The sequence below is a fragment of the Polyodon spathula genome, chromosome 4 (assembly GCF_017654505.1).
Source record: "Polyodon spathula isolate WHYD16114869_AA chromosome 4, ASM1765450v1, whole genome shotgun sequence".
Classification (NCBI taxonomy): Eukaryota; Metazoa; Chordata; class Actinopteri; order Acipenseriformes; family Polyodontidae; genus Polyodon; species Polyodon spathula.
Window position 1 is genome coordinate 93,335,042 of NC_054537.1, and position 24,588 is coordinate 93,359,629.

Here is a 24,588-nt window from a genome sequence, read left to right on the forward strand (position 1 = left end):
CTTGCAGATTTAATCCATCCAAGGTCTTGCCCAATGCAGACATCTCACAGTGGAGTGTGTTCAGCCATAACAAAATTGAGTAACAGGCGTGCAATTATTAGGGAAAAGAAAGAGGGGATAAAACAGGACTTTGGAACAGAAGACAGTGACACTCAAAGTAAGGATGCTTCAGACTGAGCATTTTGTCAACTATTCTTCGTAAAATATAGCCTTTCCACTTCTTTGTGATCTTGAAGATTACTAAATCATGCAATCTCAAGCTAAGTATGGTGTTGCTGCCCTTAAATTAATTGCAATTATCTACATTCAGTTAAATCATTTACTTATGTGTAGAATAGTATGCCCTACCCTTGTAGTAACTGGTACATTTCTAATCAATTTGTATTGAACAAGACCATGCAGTGGCTTTGAATGAAGCACCCCCATTGCTTTTCAAAAATGTGCCAGTTGAAGCAGAGGAATCAAGTTTTTCCTTCAAGTGGGGGTTTTCCCTGAAGAGCCAGAGTAGTCTAAAGATTAGGAATGGGTATTGCAAGTTAAGCTGTATTGTTTTCAAATCCTCACTCAGCCATCCGCTTACTGTGACTGACTTTTCATTTGTTGGTCACTTAGTGTCCCCAGTGCCAGCAGTGCCCTTTTAGGAAACACACACGTTGACAGTTTCTTGCATTGATTGTATTTTATCAACTTCCTTTAAACTGGAACAAATAACAACGTCTTGCTTAATTTTCCAGCATAGATTGGATGGCCACTGACTCTGATAAAAACACAATATTTTGAGGACATTTTATATTCCTCACCTAAATGCTGAAGAAATTCCACCATGTATAGTACCTTCAACTTAATTCTCACATTTTTTGTGTGGCATGTACTGAATTTAGTGCAAAGTGTAACAGATGAGGTTGTTAATGTCAATTAGTCAGCAGCTATTACAGATTTAAATATTTTTATTGGACCGTTAGATCACTCACTTGCTGTACTTTAGATGGGATTGCAATGTAATTATGGTGCTGTTGTCCTTACCTTAATTGCAATTACCTACATTAAATTAAATCACTTAATTACACTAATATTAGCATTACCATTACAGTCACTATATGTACTGTACTAAACATACAGAAGCTGACTTCCCAGGGTCACCATGCTGGCTCCATTTGTCACTGGTGTGTTGTCATGACACCTCAAAGTGCCTCGATAATGTGTCATCTTTTGCAGTTTTTTGATGATATCATGATGACACGTTAAAATTGAATTTCAACCTTTAAGTACCAGGGGCTCCACAGAGTCTGTGAAATCAATAAGAATGCATTATAAAACTTGATCTGGACCGGCAAACATCAAAAAGTTACGGGATAGATGCCACAAAGGCTATCTTACTAATCCTTGTTTTCCTATGGCTATAAACCACAGTTCAAATAATAGCAATATATATTCTTCTTCTTCTTCTTCTTCTTCTTCTTCTTCTTCTTCTTCTTCTTCTTCTTCTTCTTCTTCTTCTTCTTCTTCGTCTTATTCCTGCACCAACCAAGATGACGGTCTGATGCACTTTTTGGAAAAAAACTTTCAAAATCTTTTTTTTTCTGGGGAACTGGTGAAGTTACTGATTTCAAACTTGGCAAATATAAAGAACTAAACCCTTCTTCCAGTAATTGCTTAAGTGTTTGGTACTGGTTCTAGTTATGATTATTATTATTAATCTTCAAAACATTGCTCAAAATGAGTTGCACTCCTATATAACTAATCTGTAGTATGTGAAGCTGAGCTGTAGAACTCAGTTTAGGATCTCAAAGGCATGGACATGTTTAAACATATTGCTTCAGCAGTAACAATAAGGGTCCTCCTGTCTTGAGGCTGTGTTTTCCTCAGGAGGCTGAGTGGTCCAGTAGTTAAAGAAAAAGGCTTGTAATCAGAAGGTCCCCGGCTCAGCCACTGACTCATTATGTTTGACCCTGAGCAAGTCACTTAACTTTCTTGTGCTCCATCTTTTAGGTGAGATGCTGTTGTAAGTCACTCTGCAGATCAATCAATATTCACACACCCTAGCCTCTGTAAGTCACCATGGATAAAGGCATCTGCTAAATAAACAAATAATAGGACAATTTAAGCATTTTCCTGACTGATTTCTTGATGGTTTAAAGTGCAATAGATGGTATTTTCCTGATTTGTTGACTAATAACATTAGCTTCCCTTGTGCTTCTATTATCCCCTCTGTACATACAGGACCGCTGTATTAACTTTCAAGATCCTTAGAAAATTGTTTCATATAAATCATCAAATGCCTGTGCTTGGGAAGTTGTCACACATTCTCTTTTACTTTCAACTCAACACTGTTAGAAACAGCAAAGATGTCAGATAGTATGGTACAACACTGTATGTTGAAAAAAATCACATAAACACATAATGGGCTTCAAATCTGAGCCTGTGGAGATACTTGTATTATCACTGATTGTCAATAAACATGTTTTGTTTGTTATAGAGATTAGATCTGCAGTAGTCTATTATGTTGATCTGCCTGAAAACCGAATAGAGAACCAAATACTGGATTCTGGTTTTGTTTGTGCTGATGCACTGTACTGCTCTGCTGCTGTTTCTGCTGACGCTTCCAAAAAACAAGATGAATCAGATTGAAACAGCTGGAATGATTGGAGTTTATCCTCTCTCTAATTGGATTGGATTGTCCATAAACTGGCGATTATTTATTTATTTATTTTTTTGGCTGCAGCACAAAACACAGTGCACTGTCCATTACTGTCTTAAGCAATTAGATACACTACTCTGGGGAGATGCAAGCACAGCTACCCCTTGCACTGCACCCTTGTGCTTTGGTAGTGGCAATTAAAAAAAAATAAAAACATGCGTGGGTGGACATTAATACAGTTTGTAGGTGAGGTTGGATTTGTTGCTATTATACACATTCTATGCAGTGCATACAAAAAATAGACAGTAATTTATTACAAATAATTGGAACAGCATTGCGTAGACTTCAGCTTAATTTAGCTGTAACTTGAATCCAGAAGAACAAATACCTGTTGATGTCATGAGCTACCACATCAACCGGAAGGGAAATCATGTATTTTGCATCCCCAAAATAATCCAGAGTCTTTTGAGATCCTAGCATATATGTTTTCTCTGTGCCTGGAGATCCTAGCAGATACATTCTCTGAAGCTGGAGATCCTAGCAGATATATTATCTGTAGCTGGAGATCATAACAGATATATTCTCTATAATGAAATCCTAGTAGAAATATTCTCTATAGCTGGAGATCTTAGCAGATATATTCTCTGTGGCTGGAGATCCTAGCAGATATATTCTCTGTGGCTGGAGATCCTAGCAGATATATTCTCTGTGGCTGGAGATCCTAGCAGATATATTCTCTGTGGCTGGAGATCTTAGCAGATATATTATCTACAGCTGGAGATCCTAGCAGATATATTCTCTGTGGCTGGAGATCCTAGCAGATATATCCTCTATAGCTGGAGATCCTAGCAGATATATTCTCTGTGGCTGGAGATCCTAGCAGATATAGTCTATGTGGCTAGAGATCCTAGCAGATATATTCTCTGTGGCTGGAGATCCTAGCAGATATATTCTCTATAGCTGGAGATCCCAGCAGATATATTCTCTGTGGCTAGAGATCCTAGCAGATATATTCTCTGTGGCTGGAGATCCTAGTAGATATATTCTCTGTGGCTGGAGATCCTAGCAGATATATTCTCTGTGGCTGGAGATCCTAGCAGATATATTCTCTGTGGCTGGAGATCCTAGCAGATATATTCTCTGTGGCTGGAGATCCTAGCAGATATATTCTCTGTGGCTGGAGATCCTAGCAGATATATTCTCTGTGGCTGGAGATCCTAGCAGATATATTCTCTGTGGCTGGAGATCCTAGCAGATATATTCTCTATAGCTGGAGATCCTAGCAGATATATTCTCTGTGGCTGGAGATCCTAGCAGATATATTCTCTATAGCTGGGGGTCCTAGCAGATATATTATCTGTAGCTGGAGATCGTAACAGATATATTCTCTATAATGAAATCCTAGTAGAAATATTCTCTATAGCTGGAGATCTTAGCAGATATATTCTCTGTGGCTGGAGATCCTAGCAGATATATTCTCTGTGGCTGGAGATCTTAGCAGATATATTATCTATAGCTGGAGATCCTAGCAGATATATTCTCTGTGGCTGGAGATCCTAGCAGATATATCCTCTATAGCTGGAGATCCTAACAGATATATTCTCTGTGGCTGGAGATCCTAGCAGATATAGTCTCTGTGGCTGGAGATCCTAGCAGATATATTCTCTATAGCTAGAGATCCTAGCAGATATATTCTCTGAGATATTATTCCAGGATGCTTTTTATTGACAGTTTGTTTTTTGTTTGAGCTCCTAATTCAGGTAATGTACTGTTTAGATTAACACGCTGAGTGAAATGTGTTATAAAGCATGACATAGATAAAATGTGACGATTAGGATTATAATGGAGATTGCCACATCAGAACTGCAAAATCGTTCTTTTATTGTGTGGTTTAATGGGAATGAATCTTTTCCACATGGTATTCTGATGAAGGCAGTGGATGAAGGGGGTCTTTTAGGTGATTTTAATGTGTTCAGGTGTGGTTGAATACTGAGGGAGTGAATCACTGTTGCAAGAGTTTTTTTTCTTCCTCACAGGTAATGCAGTTGCTATGACTACAGCACACATAATAATGTCAAACTGAAGTTGCACTCTGCTGTGGAATGGAATGTGCTACAGTTTTACATTTGTTTATTAAGTTTTTTTATAAATAGAAAGGGGCATAATTTCTTCCACAGTTATCACCCTGGAGTTTTCCCTCAAAAGAGAGAACCTGAATGAGAGAATTAAGAGAAGTTGGCAAGGTGTGATTGTTTCTATGCTGTGACAAATATTGTACAGGATCCTAACCTGTGAACTGACAATGAATCAAAAAGCAACCCTTGTTTTAGCAGAGCATTGCATACCTGCCAGGAAAGAGGATAACAGACACAAACTGTCATCACTGAACATCAATTTAATTAAAAAATAAAATAAAGAAGTGACTAATTGATTTCTTTTTAACATTATTATAATTTATTATTCTATTTTTTCTTTTTAATCTCACTATTGGCTTTGGATTTCACTCGGATAACCTTTGTGAAAGTCTAATAAAAAGTGACAATATGGGCTGTTTTGCCTCTGATTAGATAAGCAGCATCTCCTAACATCAGAGGTGGGGATTCTGAGGAAAATGAATATAAAATAAACAGTTTTTAAGAGCAAGTGTTAGTCCCTGGGAATACGGAAATGTTCCTCCTTCAATTAGATTTAGCAGCACTGAGATCCCAGGGGTCTTTGTATACTGTTCAGATCTCTATCGACAACGGCACAGGCAGAGGATTCACCTGGAAAACCCTGGCTGAGAAAGGAAGGTTTATACGGTGTGTACTGCAGAAAGACACAACGCAGTAGATTATATATTTATCATTGCATTCCCTTTTATAGAATTTAGTGTATTTGATACTGCAACACAAAACCAAGAATTAGAAAGAAAAGAACTGATAGGCAATTTGGAGTGGTCAAAGTATTCATTTTCTGCAGAGATTCAATGAGAATTCTATAATTCCCTTTGTGTTCACGATTTAGATGTGATCCCTTTACCTGCAGGTCACATATTAGGATAATATAACTTTGAATAAATAGTGTAAACATGTGGGTTAAGGCAGCGTACATAAGTCCTGGATAGCTGGTGGTTTTACAGGGTGGTCATGCATGTAGCACGTGTGTGGGGCTTCAAGCTGTCACACAGAAATGCAAGGCCAGGCCCTTTTTATCACATACAGAATTCCACAACACGGCCTTTGGGATCAGGTGAAATGCATGAGGGACATGAGCCCTTAATGAACCCTAAGAAGCTGTTGCATGATCCTGGCCAGTCAATCTGCCTGGAAAGTTAACATGACCAGTGACAATCCTGAGTTGTTATGAAATATCTTACCAGCATCTGCAAGCTAATTCTCAAAGGGGATTTACTAATGAATACTAATAAATATATTGATATAGTGTAACTCATGCATTTGTAATTACAGCATAACATAACTTTCAAGACTCTGCACTGTCTGGCTGGACCTGGTTGGCGTTACATGCTTATTGAAATGCATGACAATATGAGCAGTGTGGGCTGTGTGTACTTGGCTGCTGTCTGTCTGATGTGATCTAAACAATCTGAAAATGATTAGAAAGTGGGGCCCTCTCAATAAAAACTTATGATTTCCTAGAATACTCCACATTATTATTGCCTCAACAGGTCGTACATGGCTGAGAAAAGAAGGAACCTTGTCTTGACATGTCATATTCACAACGTAATGTAAAGAGGGTTAATCTGAATGAAATTTGTATGGCCCTGGCCTTTTGTAAGATACTGTTGATAGTGGTCATCAGCATCCTCAATATAATATAGAAGGCAATAACTGAGGACTTGAACCCATCTCTTGGTTCAATGACCAATACACTGTTTGCTGTGCTAATAGAGCTGAGGTCCATTTGATGACCAGATAGACAATATACAGCTCAGTCAGCTGCTGCAGAGAGTTCAATACAACCCAGTAATGTGTAATCGATTCCTTGGGCTGGTAACACTTCATATTCCATCCCCACAAGCTTATTCCTTTAAGGTTGATGAGGTGAACTCCCTCATTTGAAATCTACACTTTTTCTTAGTGATTTGTTTTTGTATTTATTTATTTTTTTACTAAACCTATCTGTGTCTCATTAAATCCTATCTGTGTCTCATTAAATCCACCTGGTACCTCATTTTTCCAACCCTTGTGTGAGTGTACATGATGCTGACATAATCTATATATATATATATATATATATATATATATATATATATATATATATAATATATATATATATATATCTATATATATATATATATATTTTAACTGATTTAATTTGTAATTGACCGAGGACACCTGCAGCTGTCGTGAGCACATAGAACACACTTCTAAAAAAGGGGCTCCTTGATGGTTCATCTTTTCCAAATCGAAGGTTTTAAAATAAATGTAATTGTAATTATTCCATTAATCCAGGATTCTTCCCAAACAGAGCCCAACAATTCCACAGTGTTTTAATCTTCTTTTTAGTTTCTAATATGGCAGATGATTGATGGAGGAAAGATGAGGACAACAGAAGCTATTTAACTAAAATATAAAATGGTGATTTGAGTTAAGTTCTTATTATTGATATTGTTGCAGTAACAACAGTGTCCAATAAAGATTTTTCAACTAATTGTGTTACCAAATCAGAAAAGAATCTAATAAAATCAAACACTTCATTTAAGGGCAAGTTGTCTTAAGCTGTTTGCTGTACACTTGGTTGTTTTTCTGGAAGGAGAGTCTGCCCCTAACCAATATGTCATCAGCAAGCTCATAAAAGCTCTGTGTGATATTCATTCTTGTCGCTTCTTTTTGTTTCGGCTGCTCAATCACGCGCTGGGAGGACGAAACGGGAGTTGACCGCTTAGACCCTGGAGGAAGGGCTGCCCTCAGCCATGGATTTCCTGAGGTTCCCCCCTAAAAAAATTTAAAATATGTGAGTAGGGGGTTTTTCCTTACCTGAGTGCTGAGCTGTTCGTATTTAGTAGTTCTGCAGGATGCGTGGTCGGGTTTGAGAGGCTGGGCTCTCTTCCTCGGTGCAGTCATGTTCTCCATGTCTCAGCTGCTGATTTTCATTAAATTCAATATTTGGGGGTTAGGTGGCAGAGTGCCACTATGGACAGCGTAAATATTTTACATTATTCATTCATGGTTTGGCGGCCTTGTCTTTTTGGGGAAAGGTGGCTACAGCCACTTCTTATCTGCAGCACTGGGTGCATTTATCAGATCATGTTTTTCTAGCTGGTCTCATGCAGGTAGCCATCGGGCACCCACGGACGAAGCATCCGGCCAATTTTATCTCACAAATGTGGGGTGTGTTGATTATTTATTATTCTCCATTCATGGTTTGGCAGTCTTGTCTTTTGGGGGGAGGTGGCTCGTAGATACATCCTATCTGCGGCACTGGGATGCATGTAACTGTTCATGTATTTCCAGCCGCCCTCGCACAGGTAGCCGTCGGGGACCCGTGGACGAGACCTCCAGCCAAATTTATATTTCACTCGGGCCCTGAGCAAAAAAAATAAAAAAATCCCAATGGAATAAAATTGTTTTGATAATCTCACCCACTGTGACGTAGACATGGTGGCAAAGATACCAGGACTTTAAAGAGGGAAGGATTGTCATTTAGGGTCTCATTGTTAGTGCATTTTGGGTCTCACATTTGATCTGCTTTCACGCTCTAGTGTAATCCCACCTCTGACCTGTGATCAAAACTGGTCAGAATGTATTATATAGAAGAGGGATTCATCACATTAATCTAGCTTCAATGGTTTCAATTTGCCTCAAGCCTATTCTAACATAATCTCATAGACATTGTGCAGTTTCTTGATCATAATGATTATTATGATGTTTGTAGACCCTGTTCAAAATAATCAAGTTATTTTTGCCCTGTGCAAATGGGAAAGTCATCTCTATTAAAAGGCTACTGCGTGGTTCACCATATTGATGAGTCTCACTTCAGATGGATTTGACTTGGCAGGTGTAATAGCCCAAGGCAGCCAATGTAAACAAAATCAGTAATGACTGGGAATGCTGTCACTGGAGTTATTTCAGTGCTCTCGCTTCCCTTTTTTTCCAAGAACACTCCCATGCCTCTTTCTCAGTAGGGTTGTGTGCCTTTAAAACATTTTAAAAGCATGCCCAGCTACACAGTGTGCCTTACAGTTTACAAATTCCAAAAATCATATAGTATACAATGTACTGTCGAACATGGATAGGTTTTGACTGCAGTACTGCACATTTTATATAGTGTTGTTCAATCTTCTAGCATAGTACTGCTCATCCAAAATACTATACAATTCTATAATATTATAGATGTCTGGTAGCAGATACATTTAAAATCCTCCCTAGGCTATGGCATGATTCACTCGCTATTCATTCCCATGGGGCTATGAAGCTGAAATACATAAAGAATTCACTACAGATATGTGAAGAACAATTCATTCCATTGCCTCTTGGCTTTGTTCTGCTTGCTCCATAAGCACAATACACATTTTTGGGCTGAAATGTTATTACCTTTTGATAAATTATACTTCATCTAGTCATAACCAGAAGTGTGGTAATTTTTTTTTTTATTACTTTTGTATTTTTTTCTCTTTTCTTTTTTCATTCTTTAATTCTATACACAGTGCCTATAGAAAGTCTACACCCCTTTCAAAATGTATACCTTTTGTTGCCTTATAGCCTGGAATTAAAATGCATTAAAATAGTTTTTTTTTTTTTTCCATTTATCTGCAAATCCTATCCCACAACTTCCAAGTGAAAAAAATATTCTAGAAATGTGTAGAAAATTAATTAAAAATAAAAACTGAAATAGCTTGGTTGGATAAGTGTCCACCTCCCTTGTAATCGCAATCCTAAATTAGCTCAGATGTAACCAATCATTTTCAAAATCACACACCAAGTTAAGTGGCCTCCACCTGTGTTAAATTGTATAGATTCACATGATTTCAGGATAAATTCAGCAGTTCCTGTAGGTTCCCTCTGCTGGGTAGTGCATTTCAAAGCAAAGACTCAACCATGAGCACCAAGGTGCTTTCAAAAGAACTCTGGGACAGATCACGGGATGGGTATAAAACAAAAATATCAAAGCCTTAACTATCCCTTGGAACACAGTCAAGATGATTATTAAGAAGTGGAAGGTGTATGACACCACCAAGACCCTTCCTAGATCAGGCCGTCACTCCAAACTGGATGACCAAGCAAGAAGGAGAGTGATCAGAGAGGCTCCCAAGAGGCCAAAGGCAACTTTACAAGAGCTACAGGCTTTTATGGCCAAGACTGGTCAAAGTGTGCATGTGACAATTTGTGGCATGACTTGAAGATTGCTATCCATCAACGCTCCCCAAGGAACTTGACAGAGCTTAACAGTTTTGTAAAGAAGAATGGTCAAATATTGCCAAATTTAGGTGTGCGAAGTTGGTAGAGAACTATCCCAACAGACTCACAGCTGTAATTGCTGCCAAAGGTGCTTCCACCAAGTATTAACTTAGGAGGGTAGAGACTTATCCAATTATGATATTTCAGATTTGTATTTTTTATATATAATTTTTTTCTTAGTAAAACTTTTTCCCCTTAACAGCATGGAGTATGGTGTGTAGATATGTGGAAAAAAAAATCCTCATTTAAATGCATGAAACTCTGAGGCACTGACTCATCAAAATGTGAAAAAAGTTCAAGGGGGTGTAGACTTTCTATAGGCATTGTACCTGTATTCATGCAATATTATTTGATTGATATTTGTTAAATAATACATAACACCTGGGAACACAATGGCTTGAAAAATGGCTCTATAAACAGCATGCAGTAGCTGTAAGCTATGACTACTTGGGAATCCCAAGTTTAGTTTCAGCGTGGCCTTACATAATTTACAATGACCTTTGCTAAGCAAATTGGTACAGTAACTGAGCTGAGCTATTCCAAGCATGCATCGCCCCCGAGAGCACTGTTTGGCAGGTATTGATTTTCAGGATTCCCCCTCATTTTACATCAGAGTAGGCATGCAGTGGTACTTGTGTAATTCTGCACTATATTTTCCCAGTCGTTTTTTCCACCCATGCAAGGAGAAGCCAATGTCTCCATCAATACAGGCTTTCTGACCTTCTGCCTACAGGGACAGACTAAAGGCAAAAGTTTTTATTTTTCTCACCACAGGTACCACTGTGTCTTTTATAGGCCCTTCAAGGTGCCACAACACCGAAATCTGGAGATATGGCTTGTTTTGTTTTCCTTTTAATTTTGCATTTGGATTCAGAGTACTGTGCTGTACACACCTCATTTTATCCACAGAGTTCCCCAAGCTTTCTCATCCTACCCTCAACCAGCAGTCCTTCTCAGATCTGTCCTGCAGGGATGAAGTGGGTAGTTCTGTCACTGGCCTCTCCAATGACTGAAATCAAACACAAATCACGGTGTTAATTTAGGACCCGCTGTATTTCCCTGTTTTATGGAGCAATGCAATCGAATTTCAGTGACAGGTAAACACACCTTAACACAGCACTGCCTTAGCAAAGGCATAAACTTGTGTTGCGATTTGATTAATGCATATGAGATATTTTTTGATTGACTTACACAAAAAGAGACTGCACATGGCAGCTGTAAATTTAGTTTTCTAATATGGACATATTTCGTTGTGAACTGGGTCGTGATCACTAAAAATGCATACAATACATTGACTAACTGCAGTAGGTCTGGTCACCAGCTTACATTTCAATATGTTTAATTTAAATACAGTACATGGTATTGGTAAGAGAGAAGGCTAATAAAGAGAGTAGTTTGTGTAGAACAGACTGTATCAAACAACGTGGCTGACAAGAGGCAGATTGGTCTCCTGAAAACATCAAGAGCAGTTCTACTGGGATGACAGTGCTGACGTTTCAGTTGAGATCTAAGCTCTCTTGTAGGACCTAGCGAGTATCTGGGCCCAAGGTTGTCCATGGCAGAAGGATCTATCAGATAACTGACTGCCGCCAAATAGATCACTGATTGATCAAGACGAACACTGACAGACGTAGCTAACTGAGAGCTTATCACAGCCTCTCTCTTGCTCTGTAAACAAACAAAAATAATCCCTTCGAAACGCAATGCTATTCCTTGGAGAGGACATGAAACGCAATGCTATTCCTTGGAGAGGACATGAAACGCAATGCTATTCCTTGGAGAGGACATGGAATCATTGGATGAGATTAAATGTACCACTACCAATAGTGTCTCTAAATCAGTACTGTAAAGGTACATTTATAGATGTTTCTGTAATTATTCTTTTGAAACAAATCATAAAAATGACAAAACCTGACAAATCCTCCACACTAGATGGTTTGGTTTTCAATCCCCTGAGTGCCAAGGTGTCATGCACTATACTCTAAAACAAAAGAATGTTAAAGTGATGATGTGTAGGCCTCCACACTCACACACACACACACCCATGTTTGCATTCCTATATTTGTGGGGACTTCTCATTGACTATATTTTTATTTACTATTTCAAATTCCAGTCAGACAAAACTCCACACAGGGTGAAAGTCGACAACAAACTAAATATTTTGCCACTTTTTTTTTTTTTATTTTTTTTTTAACATATTTATTTCTTAAGGTTTTTTTACAAAGTGGGGATGTTCCCACAGCGTCGTTTTTTTCAGGAGTTACTATCTTTGTGGGAACATTTTCTAAAATTTTGTTTGCAAACTGATAGTAATACCTGCCCACACATGTGCGTGCACACACACACACACACACACACACACACACACACACACACACACACACACACACACACACACACACACACACAATAGTAAGGTTGCTCCATAGTTATAATTATAGGATATGAAGAATAGTGGCCTGCAGTTTGATCCTACGTGATGTGAGCATCCTAGCTTCATTCATTTAATAAATCTCAAGCTGTGTTGATACTGTGTGATTTATTTAATGAAACTGAACTACATGCAGCTATGTCATTACTTAGGTTCCAGGTTGCCTCTCATTCAAACTGTATTGGGGGAAAATGTAAGGAGAAATGTATCGTGATAATCTCTTATAAGAGATCAGGTTGGGAGGGGGGTTCTCGACTACTCGTAGCTTGCAGCCATTTCACGGTTTTCTCCAAATCGAATGTGAAAGATTGCAAATCTTGAATAAAATCCTTTTATAAAGTTTTTTTGAGGAAATTGTAAGTTGTGAGTTCCTCCTGTATGCAGACAGAGCCGTTTGTTCCTGCATTGATTTTGTTTTAACTGTATTACTAGGTCTCCTGTAGTTTACAGTAGGGGCAGGTACTCCAACAATGAGGATGCTTGGTATTTTAGCTTGAGTGCTTTAGAAAAAGGAGAATTCATTTATCTATTAGGCTTTAAACAGATGGCTTGGAAACATACATTGTAAGGGACAGTTAAACCATATGACACCATTGGTTAACATTACCATGCTGTGTAAGGCTCTCAATGTCTAATGCACCGCACTAAAAATAATAACTATAGGCCTTTGAGTTTGGGAATTTAGGAGTGATTAGTTAAACATTAAAAGCTGTCTGGCTGTCTGAGACCAGATCAGCATTTAAAATACTAGCTGCAAACTGTTTACATACAAACAAATTGCACTGAATGAGTGTTAGAAAAGCATTTATTTGTTCTTTCTACACAAAATCAAGCACTAAGCCGTGGCACAGAGTGTATTGCTGTGAGTAATGAGGCACAAGGCCAACTGAACAAAACAGATCTTACAAATATTGTGTTCAATTAGAATAGGCATTGTATTTATAAAATAGTAGGCTAGTAGTATACAGCTTAGCTAAAAAAATCTGCCAAAATACTTTTTTTTTACAAGATACTATTCCAGGTGCAGGTATATGATCTCTTTCTTGTCTGTTTCGTGATATGACTGCAGGAGTTTGGTTACATGACACCAGCCAGGTCTGATAGTTGCCGGCGTGGTGAATTTGAAAGCCCAGTGATTCAAAAGAAGGCTGTGCTGTCTTGACTGTTGTGATCGGTATGAGACAGTTGAAAAAGACAGCTGAAGGAATTGATTGAAACACTAATCAAATGTAATTTCTTGTATTTGTTTGCCTGTATATGAACAAATCCGTTTTGAAGTTGCAGTGATCTTAGTGAGATAATTTTAATGGCAAACAGCCCAGTTCTCAAATTTAAAAAAAAAATTAAAAAATGAGACCACATAAAAGCTGGTGTCTACTGTATAGGCACTCATTTCCATTTCACATAGCTACCTGGAGGCTAAACGATTTAAAAATGTTTTTCAAATTGACACCCGGTAAAGCCATGCATTGTTTGTGAGATTTTTTTTTCCATGTTTGCAATGTTAGATTTCCTATTGACATTTATTGAAAGACAGTTCTGGTTTTGTAATAATACTTTATAAATAGCCCTTGCTTATTGCTATTGACTGTCAGATTGCTGTTGACAAGATTAATTGCCCTTAGATAGTACCCCTCGTAACTGCTAAATATAGCTGTCATTGACAGTATCCTCTTTTCCTTCATTTATCTTTTCATAGTATCGGACAGGTTTCCATGGTGAAGGAACATTGTAATATGCCCTCAGAAATAAGATTCACAGGAAAACTATACAAATCAGCAATAGAGAAGATATGGAAATAAAAGTCCTTATTCAAATCAAAATGACTGTGATGGGTTTTGATGATTGGGTATTGAAAGAGCGTACATTTTCTTGACTTAATTTGACTTAAGTGAGAATGTGTGAGTGTCTGCTTACATAACACTATATGACAAGATAATGTCAGAAAATGCTTGAGAATGTTGAGATCAGCGACACAATATTTTAAGCTACCAGTTTTCAAAATTTGAATTTTCATGTAAAACCTGTCTTTGCTTAATGTACATCTCCTTACCAACCTAAGTATGTACGTATGTCTTTTTAACTTATTTTATATGTGTACTTTTATACTCGTATGACAGATTGAATGCTTGAACTTGAATAAAAATATATAAAGTACAATTTTGCTAGGCTTGCTGTTCATTTTCATTTATCTTTACTGCATGTTGCTGGCATGTGTGTATTCTAGTCATATAATATGTCATTCTTCCAAACATGATATGACAGAACCTTGTTGGTACTGTTAAATTAATAATGATTATGTAACTGTTAAATTAATAATGATTATGTAACAGCATGCTACTACTAAGTGACACTAGGGAGATGACAGGATATGTGCAAAGTGATTTGCGGGTTCAAAACCCCCATAATGCTGCCGTAAATCATGTTTAGCAGCCGTGAGTTCTGATTATCCCGTCGTATGTAAAGAATGGTATTCACCTGGAATTCAGCACCCGGTATCGAATTAGCACTTTGCCATCATTAATCCTTTAAAATTGTATTGAAATGCATTCAAATGAAAAAAAGAGCATGGGATTGGGTGGGATCTGCATACTAAGCGGGCACAAACATTATTATATAATGTAAAGATTTTGCTCTTTCGGCAATTGCTGACACACCAAAAACTTTATATCTCTTCTTACAAGGTGCAAACCATTGTAGAAGCGAGTAACTAAGAGCTGTATAAAAGCACACACCTGCAGAGACCTGTCATTGGCTTTGTGACGGTTGCTGTTGTACACTGCAGCGACACTTGGCTCTTGTTGAGGAGAGGCAGGAACTCGTTTTGGGGGGGAAGGGCAAGATGAAGAAGACCCTGCCTATTCAATGCCATGGTCACTTTGTTTAGGATGCCAGAGGATGCGGTGCTAAAGCATTATAGTCTCACTCCGCATGTCATCCTTGACCTCAGTGCTGAATTGAGGGATGAGCTAGACCACAGTGTCAATCTAGGGACCGCTATCCCTGCACATGTGAAAGTGCTGTGTTTCTTCTCTGCACTACGTAGCCTCCGGTTCCTTTAGGACCACCGTTGGAATGTCTGGAGGGATACCCAATCCACCTTTTCCAGTGTGCTAAGCACATTTATGGATGTCATGCTAAAAAGAGTGGCAGGCTAACATCATTTTCTAAGGATACTAGCATAACTGATGTTAGCTGAGGCTTTTCCAAACAACTTTTTCAAACAAGTTTCCAAACAAGTTTCATGCTGAGTGACCTCAGCCATAAGCACCCTCATCTACTTCTCAGAAAACTTTTCTTTTCAAAAGGACTTTGCTGCCCTTCCTCTAACATTTATTTTGGTTTATATTTTCGTGCTCCACAAATGTCATACAGCGCCTGCTGCTCTCTGTACTCCTAACTGTGCAAGTGTGGCCTCTAAATAGACTGATGCTCTCATTGAGACCCTTATTATCATAAATGAGGATCATTATTTGTGCAAGTTGAGTAATTTGCATTCCTCTTAAGCTTACATAAGTGCAAAATAATTGCCTGGCTGCAATACAGTTATTTTGCACTGCGCCTATACTTACATCACCCCCTAAATGTGCTAAAAATGCATCACTTGAAAACTTGCCTCCTTATTCTTACTTTTTTTTTTTTTAATGTAACAGGCTTCCCTCTTGTTTCGTATGGCTGTTATTGATAATGACCTAAATACCCTTGCTGGTTGTTGTAGAGATGAACAGGTTTCACCTTAAGAAACATAGTTTAGGAAGAGTGAATTAAAGGCAACTAACAATTCTTATAATATTCATCATCTTGAGTCTTATTGCTACAAATCTACGAGTCTGTGATCATGCTAGATCCAGCTGTTTTGACTTCTGGAAGATTTCTTGTCATTTTTAAAGGAACTGCCTGCAACTGGATTTGGTTTGAGCTGAAGAGCTAATGGCCAATCATTTATGTATTACTGGAATTGCATCAGGTGGACAGTGCCAGAACTATTTGAATAGCTATACTGTATGATTGCCCTTTATTCCCCCTAAGGGTTATTTTTATAAAGTTTCCTTTATGTTGAGTAGATGTTTTACTTGCCTACTTTCTAGACATAGTACTGTATTCTTATGTAACTTTAAAGAAGAAATTCTTGTTATGATACACATTTATTTATAGCAAGCCTGTTTCTATCCTATTTTTAAGTAGTTTTATCCAGAAGGTAAATGTCCTCAATCCTTATTAAGTGAAGAGGATTGTAGATTATTGGTAACTACATGAAAAGAAAAAAGTGGCAAGAGACACCTGCTGCAAAAGCAGAAAATAAATACCATTTAAATAACATTAAAATAGACATTTTACAGCCTTGGATCATGACACCCTAATGAACACTTCATCCGATTTTCCTCTCTCGACCACCAGTGCACTGCTCCTTGCATTGAATAACAACTTCTGAATTCATAACCGACACCATATTTGAGATGCAAATGTTTATCACTGTAATATGACTGACAAAGAGTAAGATCTTTCCGGGTCAATGTTGTGCCTCCAAGGCTGTCTTTGCTGAGTCCCAAAATGAACTGCCTAGCAACCATTATAATTACTACCAGTGGCCTCAAGTGCACAGCCATGCCAACCTTAATACATCTGAAGACATGAGCTTTACAACACATCCCTGTCAGGTAAAGGGATTGGTTTTCCAGAATGTATTTTTTAGAATAAGTAGCTTATACATTGGATTTGATTCCTTTGCCGGCTTGCAAAGCCTGTGTGTATTTATTAAAGTAGTACCTTTTACATTTCTGTCAGTTCCATCCAAATGATTTATTAAAAATTCCATCTGTAACACAATGAGGAATATTGATATTTAATAGAGATTAAAAACATTTTAATGACACATCATGATAATGGAACAGCCATTAAACCATTAACCATTACTACACACCTTTTTTTAAGTTGAAAATAATTACTGGGTTTCAATGCATTCACGGGTAAAAGTCTGCAAAGTAAGGATGTTTTCATAATATACTTTCAGACCAGTTAACTTTTGAAGCAAAACTGATATGTACAACTGATAAATATTTATTATTTTTCATAAAAACAGTAATGTGTTAAAGTTATGTTCGTGTTAGTAAAGTGAATGCTTATAAGAGACCTGATAACAAATTACAGACAACCTTTTATGCTTTTTTGGGGTAAATCCTCCGCAGAAGTATGTACAGTAGATTTATAGCAGAGGCGGCTTATCCAAGCATAATCAGAAGTGAAAGCTAAGTAACATAAATGGAAGACCATTCGAAATGATGAGTAATACTGCAGACTTGGCTGTTGTGTGAGTGAGCTGATAGAAGTGTTTACTGGCCGAGACTCTCATTACAACCTTGCAAATCAAGCTGAAACGAGTCACCAGCTCATATTGCAATCAATAGACCTACTTCACATGTTTCTGTAGTTACAGGAGCCAGGAGTGTTGCCATGGGGATGTGAATTTCTGCCTTCTAAAGTAATACAGAGCTAGCCCATTTGCTTGCTATTTAAATTTATGACAGCCTTGTACAGCACACGACCATGTTATACATTTTTATTTACGAAATAGAAAGTAATATCCCCACTCTCTGTCTTTCTCACTCACCCAATCTCTCCAATACAAGAAACTTGTTCATTATCGTCATTACAAAAAGAACAATGAAAGCGACATAGTGTTGAATGTTGCAATATCCCAACGATACACAGCGATACTATTTCAGTCCTTATTATTGGTCAGATTTATTGCACAGTTTTCCCTTCCCTTAAAATATAAATTCAAGAGGTTGTGGCACGAGAGCTCAGATTAGAAGCAACAATGATGCTGTGATGGAAGAAGTCATAGCTTTTCAAGGATCCAGACCATTAGTGCCAGCAGGGAAGACATACTACTTTGCCACATCAACACGATTATCTGCCTTTAGCATGTTGATCTCTTGTTCATGGGTTTGACATACTGTATCGATAAAACTCACACATAATACATATTAGGTAAAATCTTTACTCTTCTCATCCTTCTTCATGTGTAAGCAACCATGTGGAACTTATGCTGTTTTATTGACTGTTGGGCTAATCAAGTTTAATAGTGGTTCGTCTATGTCATAGACTCTATGAGCATAAGAACATGTTGTGCCACAGCATAGCAGACCTCTTTGTGACCAGTTCAATACAAAGATCACCTTGCCATTAATACCACTCTTAGTCAGTAGCTTACAATTCAGAGATACATTCGCCTCTGTTACGATCTACTCTCTATTAAGACCGGCCCCTTAGGTTGTGATAGTAAAGGGATCTAATTAGAGTGGTTTCTTGTGTTCAATGTATGTATCAGTTTGTGAACAGATCAGCCTTTTATTATTCATTTCCAAAATACATCTAAAACACATTTCCCTTCTTTCTTTCAGTGTGACAATGCAAAGGGATTGAAGGCCTTCTTTGATGCCATATATTATGGCCCGAAGCACCTGATGATCTTTGGGGGAGTTTGCCCGTCAGTGACGTCCATCATTGCTGAATCACTTGAAGGGTGGAATCTTGTACAGGTAGGAAACCCCTGATTAATATTACTTGCAGTTGTTTCACTGGTTCCTTCTGAGAGACTGGCTCTCTTCTGAAATGTTATGTTATGTTCTATAATTCTGTAACGAGAAGATGTGTCAAAGTACATTTCTGTCTGTTTTGTCAATGTGACAAAGTAAAAGTGTGGTGTAAGTGCTACTGGCTGTTTGAGCCAAATACTTCTTTATATAAGCCGGTTCAGTGCATATGATGATCAGACAGCTGTATCAAGGGGCGGCTGGCTACCATAAACACAAGACAGGGAGTAAGTCAGAAGGACAGAAAAGTGAATAACTTGAAGGTGAAGTAGAATGCCCAAATTGACTGATACCTTGACCTACTTGAGTTTACCGTCTTGAAACAAGCTACATATAACACTTGTACTGTTTGGCTACCAGCTGTGTAACAGTAAATAAAAGAGACCTGTTGATATAAGAGTCTATAACAACAGAGGCGTGTGTGACTGTCACAAAGAAAGGGGTATTCTGATATGAGAGCCTGTATATATATATAAACCATGTACTCAGTCATATCTGTGCTTCAGAGGGCTGCCCTTTCAGCTGAAATCCCAGGAGACTGAAGCAGTATCATCACCTTCATTTGGTTCAGCACTCTGTAGAGCGGCTGTAAGGAACAACACTTGCTTATATATTTAGCACCAATTACTGGATGTCATAATGGCTCTGTACAACCTAAATCATGTTACATTACACAGGTACGGTTAAATACAATAGTGTTTACACAGTATCTGCCAGCAATCAAGGGTGACTGTTGTGGATAAAGGACTGAGCTTCCAATCTCATCCCATAAATCCATCTACAATCCACCATCAGAGTGCATTCACACTTACATTATGACTTCAATATTAATAGGTTTTACTTGAATAACACTAGTTATATATCATTTTGAGTTTTAATGACATTTTATTTCTGTGTTCTGCTCTTGCATTTCCTTCAGAAAAGGTAAACTCCTGCATTCTTTTATCAACGACAATTTGTACTGTTTCTCTCCCCTACTGAGGACAGTTTAAGCTATGTTCCCATAGCAACGCATAGCTCAGGGATACAATGTAGTCATTTGACCAGTAGATTATTTTCAGACAAAGGGTATGTTAGAAATGTTACTGGATAGATAAACAAAGCTTGAAAGTAACGTTTTGCTGGCATGCATATAACAATCATACTGTGACTAATATCACACTGACATGATGGTTAATCAAAAGTGTAATAATAATAATAATAATAATTATAATAATAAAAATAATAATAATAATTGTTTATAAAGTGAGACTCACAGGTTGGAGGGAGCTTCCTTCTGCCTTCATTTATGGAGTTTTCTGAGAAACACATATTTCCCTAGACACACTAAATTCTACTGTTGTTTTTAATTCCTAAGGGCAAGCATAGTTTATGGGTGGCCTGCCTTTGTCTTGTGGAAAGATGAAATTAAATGAAAACAGTTCCTTAGGATAAAAGATCATGCCACTAAAAACAACACTCACGTGAGCAATGCAGAAGAATGTGATTAAAATATTATCTAACCTGTTAATGCAATAAGTAGTCAATTCCTGCAGCTGTTTTGATGTCTGATTTACTTGCCATCTGAGGAATTCACAGTGTGTTTGTTTTTTTAAGAGTACAATAATAGATTCAAAACTGATTTGATATTTTGTATTTGGTGTGAAATTAAAACAGAATTTTGTAATAAAATGAAACAGAATTCTGTTAATTAAAATGAACTTAGTATAAAAGTGAAGGTAATTATCAAATGCTACATGCTTTAAATGCAATTGATTTGTTTTGGTTAACTTCTCCACCAGCCAGGTCAGGGCAGATAGGAAGCTATACTTGTTTTGCATAGGCAGTGTGAAGCGGAGTCCCCAGCAAATTTACATTTCTTGACAACACATCATTGGATTCCTACTGACGCTGATCCAATTGGTTATAAATAGTAACAGCACTTGACAATATGTTATATTAGAAGCTTACAGTAGATTTAGATGAGAGACGAGCCCCTTCTGCTAAATCTTACTGGCTAGCCAATTTTATAAAGATCGAGCCCATTTTTCCCAGATGTGCTGGAAGTCTTTCTCCACCACTTCTCTACTACCTCCTCAACAACTGGTTCTCCTTACTGGGGAGGTATGGCCCTTCACTATAAATGCTGGAGGATGTACTTGTCTCACACAAAGACAAACACACATACACTGTGCTAAATATACACATGAGCTTCAGCATGTCTGTTGCCAAAGGTAACAAAAAAACTTCCTCTAGTAGTACTGGACATGGACAAGAGAAGGAATTGATCGAATTACAGGCTGATGTTGCTTTGACTGTTAATGTTCTTAAATTAGTACTGCGGTTTAATTCTACTTATGCAATTTCACATTACATACAAGAAGTGAATGTCAGAGGTTCTTGTTTTCATAATCCTGTTACAATAATGGTCTTGTAGATCACTGTTATTTATCTGCACTGTTCCATAAGCAGTTAGAGTAATTCCCTTTGAGAGGAACAGAAAAATCACGTACTTTACTGTGTGGAAGACTTATGTCTTTTGCAATCTTATTAAAGCCCTAAGCAGAAGTTATCTAACATGAAGACATATAAACCAGATTCCTAAAATATTTGAGGGGGGGGGGGGGGGGGGGGGGGGCAGCATTTATACTCTAGGATCATCCATCAGGTACAAAAAAGTGGCCAGGGAATCAGCTGCCACGTGCAGAGAGAGCTGGTGGCAGTGTACACACTTCATATAGCACGGTGCAGGATTTATTTTTTTAATCACATGGCACCTGGCACACAGCTGGGTATTGGCTGGCGTGAGTTCATATTTGGCTTGTGGTCAGGTGCCATCACCTGCCACACATTTAGGTGCTGCTTTTAAAGACTCAGTCAGACACACCATCTGTGACTATAGTTACAGTGATGCTCACAGTCTAATGTAAGGACAATAATTACGGTCAATTTTCTGTGCAGTATTTCAGTTATTTTCTTTTGCTTTTGTGCCATAACTGGGACTGATGAAATTGTAAATGTTACCATTGAATAGGATATTAGCAAAATGTAATGAGTGGTAAATAATTGTTTTTTTATATAGTATCAGCATTACCTATAGCTTAAACTAAAAACCTTATTCTGTGTATTATTTAAACTAAGAAATAAACCAAACACAAATAATAACCTGCTTGCTTCAGTGCTCCTAGCTTACTCGAGAACAGCCTTCAGTAGTAAAATTACAAGGGTTTAGATTATGGAACTAGATCCTTTTTATTATTATTTTAGGCCCTTTATAGGTACACATCTTTAAATGTGTGCAATGCAGTTCATTGAGCTGACTGGCAGTTCAAATGCAGGATTTTATATTTCAAAAAAGCACTGCATTACTACATTCTATTTGGAAAACAAACTAGATGTAAACCCTTTTTCAAACTGGTTTTCACAGTTTGTAGGTCTTTGCTGATAGCTGAAGTTTATTGATAGCATGATGTTCTTTGATATAAGCCTGCTACACAGGAACTTACATCCACCAGATTTTACAACCATCCTAATACAAATGCATACTTTAATAACAATACATGATGACTGACATTTATGGAATGTATGTATCTCACTATTTAAATGTGCAAATTATTAAACAAAACTGTTAGCTGCATTAGAGTTAGGGTTGCTGTTTCAATGCTAGAATCTAAGTACAGTACAATGGCCAATTTCAATATGGGTATGCATGTTTTACATTGTATAACATTATCAAAACGTGTAAAATGAAATGTTCCCCAGTGTTATTACTATTAGCCGCTTCTCTTCCAATGCAGTTTACAGCACATGACAATTAGAGTATATGCCTCTTTCACAATGGAAATAAAGACTCCCACTAGATGCTTTATTGTCAGAGCAAGACCCTTGAGATCGGATCTCCAAGCTGAAATCACCACACTTATTTACATAGCAAATACTGGGCACCCATGGTCCATGAGGAGAAAGTAAAACATGAAATGTTTAAATCTAAAACAGAATAAAACATTTTGCAAATTAAAACTGCTTCATCACTTCATGCATATTGATTTGCTTCGTATAATTGTTTGAGACCAGGAGCAGAATGCAAATGCTTGGAATTCTCCTTGTAAATGATCCTGTTAGTTTGACACTCTGTAGGTGTATGATAGTTAACCCTTACCTCAGGAAAGCCAAGAATAGTGCATTAGCCTAGTTAAGAAGTCTTAAGAAGCTGAAACAATGAAACAAGCAAGACCACATCAATATTTTAATGTATCTTTGAAGCATATAGGAAGATAAATGACTATCCATATAGTAAGCATGTTTTCCACTCAAGTGGTACACGTATGTGTTCATATCTGTAGGTGCAGAAATATTGTATGCTATACAGGGCATTTCAAAATCCCTGGCCTATTGTGGGGTATACTATGCCATTGCTTCCTTGAGCCAAGACAATATCAACATAAAACAACTCAGCCAAAGACTCATTATACAACACTATATCCTGTGGAAACACCTTTTATTTAATTTTATACATTTATTTATTTTGTGAATGATATAAATATAAATATAGATATAAGTAAATACATAACTAAATAAATACAAAAATAATAAAGAACCCGCTGAGGCTGTCAGCTCTGACTCTTCAAAGATTCTTGATGTCAGTGGCGGGAACAGCTATCGGATTGCTAACCTGCATCACATTCTAGCCTATGGTAAGGTTAATGAATTGTGCCACTCAGAATGTAATTTCAAGTTACTGGATTCTGTAGTGGAATAAAAAATAGCCACAGGCAATATAGAATTATATATGATAAATAGAGTAAGTTGTTGAAAACTTTCTCAAATCATAAATGAGCACACACACATGAATGTGAATGTTCATGCTAAATTGTGTGACTGCTATGCATTCCATAGAAGTGACATTTGTTAGAAACATTACAGCTCCAATTGTTTATTGATTCTAGTTGCTTCATTGAGAATTAAAGCTAAAAATACATTCCAGCCTCTGCCTCCCACACCTTTCTCCTACGTTCTGTACTCAAAGATTATTTGTTTCCCTTTTAGAATACAACCTGTAGCTGTGGGTACTATTGTGGGCAGTTAATATATTCTTAAGAGCAATACATCAAAGGACCTCCAAAACTATTCTAACCTATTGTAATGTACAAAACCACTTTTAATATCGCTCTCTGAAAACGATAGCGGATTTACACGTTACAACAAGCCAAAAATAGACCACATTCCAGACTGTTCAAAGTTCATGAATCGTGTTTGTTCAACACGAGCAAATGATTAAATACTGGGAATCTCTTCTTAGAAAGATGGTATTTATTAAGCATGCAATGAAGTAAGTTTGAAAATCACACAAAACAGTTACACAATTAAATGTCACATTAAAAGCATTACAATGAGAACTAAGGTTTAAAACAACAGTTCACCAAAGAAATACTAGTACATACTGACACAAGGGGTCACAATACCTGAATAGATATTTTAAGAGTATTGTTACCTAGCCTGAAAAGTAGTCTCTTGCGTTTCTCAGAGTGTCAGGGCTCCCAACCT

General features: G+C 37.5%; 1 protein-coding gene across 1 annotated transcript in view; it reads left to right on the forward strand.

Moving 5' to 3' along the window:
• Nucleotides 1-24,588, forward strand: part of LOC121315143 (gamma-aminobutyric acid type B receptor subunit 2-like) — a 270,582-nt gene that overhangs the window by 52,418 nt on the left and 193,576 nt on the right. Inside the window, exon 2 of the mRNA XM_041249098.1 lies at nt 18,874-19,011. Coding sequence (XP_041105032.1) covers nt 18,874-19,011 — 138 coding nt within the window. The remainder of the gene's footprint in view (nt 1-18,873; nt 19,012-24,588) is intronic.